The 8,125-nt window shown below is 38.1% G+C and overlaps 1 protein-coding gene across 1 annotated transcript; it reads right to left on the reverse strand.

Moving 5' to 3' along the window:
• Nucleotides 1–2,650: 2,650 nt before the first annotated feature.
• On the reverse strand, nucleotides 2,651–7,845 carry LOC122671439. The gene is made up of 11 exons (XM_043868643.1): nucleotides 7,760–7,845; nucleotides 7,463–7,657; nucleotides 7,275–7,359; nucleotides 7,041–7,116; nucleotides 6,741–6,917; nucleotides 5,460–5,562; nucleotides 5,088–5,197; nucleotides 4,840–4,929; nucleotides 4,606–4,686; nucleotides 3,666–4,508; nucleotides 2,651–2,849 (listed from the first exon to the last, which is right to left on the reverse strand). Exons 1-11 carry the CDS (start codon nucleotides 7,827–7,829, stop codon nucleotides 2,757–2,759), a joined length of 1,923 nt encoding a protein of 640 aa, XP_043724578.1. The 5' UTR covers nucleotides 7,830–7,845; the 3' UTR covers nucleotides 2,651–2,756.
• Nucleotides 7,846–8,125: the final 280 nt, after the last annotated feature.

Here is an 8,125-nt window from a genome sequence, read left to right on the forward strand (position 1 = left end):
ACCGGGAGTTGATTGCGAGTAGAATAGCATTTGGTACGTTGGCTGTTTTCTTGCTCAGAGAGAATAGTTCCGGTTTGGAAAGTGTTCAGTAAGTACTTTTGATAGAAAAAAGAGTGTTTTAAGCGAGTGAACAGATTTTGTGAAAACTCAAATGTGAAAAAATACCCCAATGACTCTCGTGACCCTCTCCCATCGCAACCTCACAAGCTAAAAACAACTATCTCTTGTGAGAAATTCAGTATCTCTTTTGTGAAACCCTAACCCCATCTCTTCTACAAAACCCTAGTTCCCATTCTCTTCTTCCTTATACTATGGCATTAGTCAGTATTAGGGAACTTCCCAACTCCAAGGCAAGTGATAAGATTTGGTGATCCCCTTGAATTGAAGAGCTACTAGACATTGATGACTTCCAGGATCTCACTTTTTCTTCTTATCATAATATTGTATGCAACTCATTTACCGTAGTAAGAGATGCTGGAGAAAGGCATGCAACAAGTCCTGGCCAGCCCCCTGAGGTGATCTGTGGATCGTTTCATGCCACTGTTGCCAAGTGTCTGAAAGGATCTCGAAAGTTCTTCACTTTTGGGAAGAAATGATTTTAGACTTGTCTACTGCTTGTGGAAACAAACTGTTTGAGCTGTACAGATTGCATCAACTGAAAATTTTATTCTGTTCTTTTATTTGTTTCACTTGAGAATTTTATTTTTTGTTCTTTCATTTGCTTCACTCTGTAAATAGATTCAGCTTGTGTGTGGGGATTGCTTTACCCTTTGGTATGCCCTTTTACTAGTTAATGGGAAAAGAACATAGAAGAAACCTCAAGATCACCAGCCAGACAATCACAAATAGGAGCACAAGGAAAAAGAAAAACTTTTCTCAGTTCTCATTATTTTGTTTTACTGCAGCTTATAAATTTGCATTGCATGTCCCACACATTGTTTGTATCAGTTCATGTCCCCCTGGGATAGGAGAGTTCAAGACAAGCAGACAACCTGATTTAATGCCCTCGCAGAGATAATGATAAAGATTATTTTACAATAATTTTAGACAAAAGGTTTCATGTAGGGCCGTGCATGGTGCATCAGACAGGACCTGAATACTGCTATTGATTAGCCTGACTACTAGCACAAAGTGGATTCAAATATTTCTTATTTTCCAGTCAAATAATAGTAAGATGATTCTGAAATGCCTTCGTGAAAATACAAACAGGGAGAGAGACACAAATGAGCAAATTTAGTCCAAAGTAAGCAAGTAAAGATGTTCAAATTCTGAGTCAAAGTTTTGCAAAATTATCAAAATATCATATGATGGAGATGAATATAAAATACAAAATGCGATCTTTTGTAATTTTATCTACTTCCTCCACTTGTTTTAAGTGGAAACTATATCAATAAAATGTTTGTTGACCCTCTTATCACGCGGACTAATCCATGTGTTGTCATGCGACAAATAATGAAACGTTATATTTTACTAGGCATAATGACGGGAAAGAAAACTCATTTAGCAAAAATTATTATCAATGAGATGCCTGCTTGGTTTTTTATCACATGGCCTTGACTCATGTACTTCCAAGTAGCAAATAGCGAAGTATTATACTTGATTAGGCATAGTGACACCTAGAAGGACCCATTAATTATTATTTTTAAAATGGAAAATTTAGTAGAAGAAATGACAAGAGGTACGAAACAATGCCTACCACTGGCAATCAACAAAGAAATTAAAAACTGGTGAAAGGCCAAGCAAAAGCAGCAAGTAACCTAAGGCGTATTCTCTGGGCCGCTGCACCCAGGCACATGGGCCTTCCACTCAGGGGATAGGGTGGTCAGTGCGCCCACCCCCATGTGCCTGGGCGCAGCCTACGCTGCGGCACAAAGAACAACACCCCTTCATTTTTATATCAATTTTTTTGAAAGAAAGAGATATAATGATTTTCTTTTAAAAGCAAAATGTGAAAAGGTAGCGTACCCTGCTTGACCACAAGAACCCTATCCCTTCGTTTTATTATGAAGAATCCTTTCTTATTAGGAACAATAGTTTGTCCGTAAGGGTCATTAAGGCAGGTGAAAGTAAGATGGTTTTGCTTTGGGTTCAGATCAAATTTCTTTTTGACCTTTTTTTTTTTAATTTTTTTATCTCGATGAGAATTAGCATGGCTAACTTAAGCAATTGATTCTATACGAGTTAACATTTTTGGGCCCAATTGAGAACGACCCTATTTTTGAAGTCCAATAAAGAAACCTGATGCTGCTGGGCTTGAACCACATCTAGGCTTAAATTATGACTTAAGAAATAAAAACAATTTAAAATGATTTACTTGAATATACAATGCCTGGATTAACCGGGTTTTTTTTATCGGTCTAGTGATGTCTAATCGGTTCAGTAGCAGACCTGTTCTAATCAGTTTTAATTGGTTAAAAAAACAGAGTTTAAAAGGTTTCACTTCTTAAAACCAAAATGAACCATTTAATAAACAGTTTCACTTTTTAAAATCAAAATCAAACCAATTAATTAATGGTTTATCGGTCTTGGTTTAGACGGTTTGATTCGCTTACGAATACGATTATGGTTGGCAATTCACATCACTAGTATAACTCTGATGTTTCCCTTAAACTCTCCCTAGTAAATGGTTAGTAAACTCAGAAATCTGTGATTTTATCATTTATCTACAGAAGGCTAAATGAATACAACCACAGCTAACCCCAGTCATTTCCATGGCTGCTGAACTTGCTGGGCATTACTTTCTGACTCTTGAGATATTAGATAAATGAACTATGGCCTCCTCCGAGGGGTACTCTTGGTTTGAACACAGCAGAAGCTCTCAAATTAGGGCAATGCTTGAAACAAATGCTCTGAAAGGAAAAATGAATTTGTCAGCACAATACCAAGAAAAAGGTGTACATATACACGAAACTTAAAGAAACACAATTAACATTGAAATTCAAGTAGCCTCTTTAGGCCTTGTTTATTGACAGAACCTTCGCATACCTGCCAGATTGATGGGCGGAGGAAACGTACTGAAAATCATGATAGAAAGGCCAATGAAATAACAAGGATTGACTGTAGTATTATGTGAAAATTTTTTTGGTAAGAAAGGAAAAACATATAATTAGTTAAGCAATTTGTACATCAGGTCTCATAGTACAAAACGATTGTTTTCCAAGGTGCTATATGCTGCATGATTAAGATGAGCGGATCATCTGAACAAGTCATTGTCTTTAACCTCAGGAAATTAGGCAAAAAATTGAGCATTTTAGTATCATGTGAAATTGACCCAAAGAGAAATCAGAAACTCTAGCTCTGATAGCTCATTGTTCCAAGAAAAGACAGGTTAACAGAAAATTACAGGAGTGGTTGCAGTATTAGGATAAGGGCCAAGGGAGGATAAAATAGCAAAACATCCTCTGGGTTAATAGATTCTAGAATCTAGTAGTAACTTTCATCAGCCGGAAAAATCAAATTCTTTAGAAATACAGAAGGAAACATGCTGAGATGTACCAACAAAAAGAGTGTCTTGATATATTCTGCAAACATGTTCCAACTATGCTGCAGTTTGGGTTCAGGGTAGTCTTTGATTTTGGAAGTGTTTAGAATGCCGGCACCTTCTTGGAAGGTAATGCAATAGATAACTCGAGATATAGAGAAGGACAAATAAGAGTTTAACATACCGGAATGCTCAGTAATAGGCCCTGAGGATTGACCAGGACTGGGAGGCTTCTTCTTGCAGATACTGGGATAGACTTCAATGACTTGACAGCTATTTGAGCTGATATCCTCATATACTCTGAACAAAACTTTGTCCTTTCTGTTACTTGATCCTTCTTACTGCCTGCGGGAATTTCCTGTTGTTGACATTCTTCTGTTTTTTGACATTTTGATAGGTTATATAGATATAACCAATCAGCATCAATCATATAGCGGACCCTAGCTACTGTGCCATGACCCACTACACAAGACCCGCAACAGTAATCCTTACTTTGGCATTCTGAGTCCCACTGGGAACAAGTGTTCTCCATACAAGATAGATCCTTTGTACTTGTTCCCCACAGTTTCCATGTGACCAAGAATCTGTTCATAAAGTGACAAAAATTCCCAGATTCTAGTAGTTCACTTGGAGATACACTTTCCTGTTCATGCATTATCTCAGGTTCAGACGTAACTTCAGTTTTGGACCTGAAATGCTTGATTTCCTCCTGTTGCAATGAGAGTATGCTTCTATGTGAGAGATCGCTAAGAATCTTGAGTCTCTTGGCTTCATTTAGAAGATATTCTGGAGAAGTTGCATCCAGAAACAACACCTCTGAGATGGACTTTTCTAAATACGATCTTCCATCAACAATAATTTGATCTATTTCACTTGGTACGCAGTGCTTCTGTTCTTCACAAGAATATATCCAAGATGATTCTATCTTTGCTGGCCGAGGAGAATTAGGTGAACAGCATACTAGGATCTTTGTGCCTTTAGATCCTGGGGCAGCACAAAGGTAGCAACCAGCTGCAGTAAGGGAACTCTACAAGGTTGTCAAAACTAGACCATGAACAAATAGAACAAATCCATAATGCCATTAGGAATGTAAATGGATACTAGCATGGTGAAGCTGAATTGACCTTGCATGGGAAGGTACGGATGTAGTCTAACAGCAGCTGTGAAGTTCTCCCCCGAATAGGCCTGTGCCTTTGAGAGATGAACTAATGGATGCAGAATAAAATGTCAGCAGTGAAACCATGCTATAGCATTAACCAAAAAAATAATACTAATAGGCAAGATTTTCAGAAAAAATGCTTCAGTGTATAAAACAACTAAAGCAAATAGTAGGTTATACAATAAAAAATAAGCAATACCTGCAAAACCAATGCAACAAACTTTGTTAGGCATATGTTCTTAACATTTGATGGTGCAAGCTTCTCTAAATCAACAACAGCATATCCATGCTGCAACCAATGTTAATGCAAACATGGGAACAAATTACTTCAGGTCATTACAAATATTAAAATTCAAAATGCTGAAACAAAAGAGATGCTGCAGATGATGATCAAGAATTCACAAAATTAAGCATAAATATAACATTTACAAATAGAAAGCTACTTACAACCATGATGGTCACAGCCTGATTTATCAAATTATAGCAGAGTTGGTCAACAAAAGAACGTGTTCTTCGACAGGCAGAAATAACAGCTTGTATTTCAGATCTAAATACACCTGAAAATGAAGAATTTAAAATTTGGAAACTGATGATCATGCATATCTAACACCAAAGGAAAATCAACCATGTTAAACCATGGGGAAAGTTTTAGGGGTCTCACCACATTCCTCACCCTAATCCCAACCCCTCCCCGAACAATCAACATCCACACTCATTCACACTGGGGAAAAAATCTGAATCACCTCATAGAAAAGTAAAAAAGATAAACAGAACATTACATAGTATACAATTCATATTGCCACATGGATTACAACTCACCTGAGGAAAAATTTTTCAGCAACATACGAATCCTGTTACGAGCAAATAATTGACTTTGGTTTGTTGGATCTTCCACCCATTCCTGATTCCACCCTTGACATATCTGCACCAAACAAAAATCGTCAGAGTAACTCTAGGCCAAATTCAAAAGGTAACACCACAGACAACTCTCAAAGAATGTTGGGGGGTGGGAGGACTTGAAACAACTTTCAGATAGTATGGGCTTCAAAAGCTTGAGGTTTCCAATAGTTAAATTATTATATTGATGATAATACGGTCTCACAAAGAATGCCAATAAAGATTAAGTTGGGCTCACGTTCACGTAGGTGAGAGTACGAGAGGCTCCCAGCTGTTCATATGGAATCCATCCATGTGGGTCCCACAAAGTGGATTCCATCTGAACAGCTGGGAGCCGTTCTTGTACGCTCATGTACGTGAACGTGAGCTGGACTCTAAAGATTGGGGTACACATTCATACCCTTATTATCCCTGTAATAGGACCAACTTGCTAACAGAGGTGATTGTTACCCTTGGCCATCATCAGCCACCAAATGATCATTTAAAAGTGCACTTCAAGAAAGCATATGATCACAAGGAACTCAAAGATGGGGAGAACATCAGTCAATTGGAAGGCATTGTTCAGTGGTTCACTTAGCATCATATTTTAACATTTCCTGTTAAAGGATGGCTACTTATGAAGCAAATCATTTGATCCAATATCTCATAAAATCAAGTTGTTCACCCCCCCCCCCCATTTTGTTTGTCATCTCAAACCCATAAATTTGAGTCAAAGCATACTCTAGTTACTTCTCACATTCCCCCACCATGATTATTGCAAATATTTCCATTCCACTACTTGCTAATTTCTTTTCTCTCGATAACAGAAGGTATCATAGAAAAATCTTCCATATTAACCTCATTGCAATTAGGTGTATCTACTTGACACTTGAAAGATTCCAAGAATGTAATTTGTACTATACGTATAGAGTACCATGATCATCACCAATCAGATACCATGAACTTGAAATCCATAATCACATTACATATATAACTTCTCATCATAACACATTTTCAACTGTCTGCATAAGTGGTATGTAAGTGCTATTCTACAAATGAATCAACATAGAACACAGATGGACTTTCTGATTGTGTTAGTACATTTTATGTTAGCCTCATGGTGATGCCTAGCACTTGGACAAAGTAAAACACATAATATTGAAAAGAGCCTGCAAGAAATAACAAGCTGCTCCTGGGCATATATTTGATATGCGATATACCAACCTTGTACATATCCTCTTTTGAAAACTCTAGTAGCGGTCGAACTAATAAAATCCCACGATTAGTTGAATTCACACTGGGACAATAGGTATACGAAGAGTACAATTGAGAGGTAAATGCCATTCCAGCAAGCCCAAGGACACCACTGTTGCGAGATAGTCTGAGAATGAACAATTCAGCCTGCAGTGTCATGAGTAGTCACTAAAAGTTCAGAATTTAAGTAAAATATAATCTATTTCACCATAACCAATAGCAGGAAGACTGTTTTTTTGAAGCTAAGTTTGAAACAAAGCTGATTCAAACCTGGTCATCTGCATGATGGGCAATAAGCAACACTCCTATCTGGTTCTGGAGGCAGACATTCTGCAAAATTTGATACCTGATATTTCAAAACAAACCCTGTTAAGAAATACCTCAAAACATAAATGTTTATATTGAGCTACAATCATGAATTCAAAGACAGAAAAGAAGCAAAGTGCTAAAATTCAGAAATTACTAAGAAGTTATAGCAGGCATTATTAATTCGGAAAGAATCACCTCATGTCACGAGCAGCCTCCTGCAAATGACCCAACTTTGGCCTACCAACCGACCAATCACATTGAGCTATCTCACATCTGATTCCTATACAAAATGCATACAAACAATCAACTCAGACAAAGTAAATCAGTAAAGTGAACTTCAAAACACCAATTGACATATACCAAAGCAAAAAAATAAATGGTACCCATTTTGGAGACCCTATCACGGACACAGTTTGCCTCATCTTTGCTTTCTGCTCGCAACCCATGATCAACAACGATAGCCAGAAGCCCATGGATGCAACCAGTGGCCTCGTCAGTTTCAACTAGGGCATCAGTCTTCCAACCCGCCGTTAAAACACATAAAGCTACACTGTCGGGTCCGCCAGAAACTCCAAGAGCTGCAAAATCCCACAACTGAACTCATTGACAAGAACACATATGAAATACCATTCTCAGTAGCCTCTACAAAATTTTTGCAGAAGAATATAAAATTGAATCACCAATTCGGTGATGAGGTCTAAGTCCTGCCATGGCCATCCTCCTCGTAAAAACTTCTCTGTATTTCGCCATGTCTATCGCATCTGGACGAAGTTCAGTACATACGCAAAAGAAACGATTCAAAGGAAGAGATTGAGGACTTCGGAGAGAGCTCAGCATTTCCGATTTCCTGTAAAACCTCTGTGGATAGAAAGTGGACAGAGGAGTCAGTGATGATCAGGGAGTCAACGGGCCGGGTTTGCCCTAAACCCCCCCCCCAGCCCAACACTAGGGGTCTTAAGTTAAACCCAAGCTCAACCCGCCCTGCCAGGACCTAACACTACCTTAGTTAGTAAGTTCGAAAACGACAATCAAACGGGTACGGATAT

The sequence above is a fragment of the Telopea speciosissima genome, chromosome 8 (genome assembly GCF_018873765.1).
Source record: "Telopea speciosissima isolate NSW1024214 ecotype Mountain lineage chromosome 8, Tspe_v1, whole genome shotgun sequence".
Taxonomy (NCBI): Eukaryota; Viridiplantae; Streptophyta; class Magnoliopsida; order Proteales; family Proteaceae; genus Telopea; species Telopea speciosissima.

What these genes read in the sequence shown, in the direction of transcription:
- LOC122671439 (XM_043868643.1), bottom strand. Translation starts at nt 7,829, where the DNA reads ATGGCGAAATACAGAGAAGTTTTTACGAGGAGGATGGCCATGGCAGGA. An exon ending in CAAAAGAGGATATGTACAAG is followed by an intron (nt 5,563 to 6,740) that starts GTTGGTATATCG and finishes TGTTTGGTGCAG; the next exon opens with ATATGTCAAGGGTGGAATCA. An exon ending in TTGTTGCATTGGTTTTGCAG is followed by an intron (nt 4,687 to 4,839) that starts GTATTGCTTATT and finishes TGCATCCATTAG; the next exon opens with TTCATCTCTCAAAGGCACAG.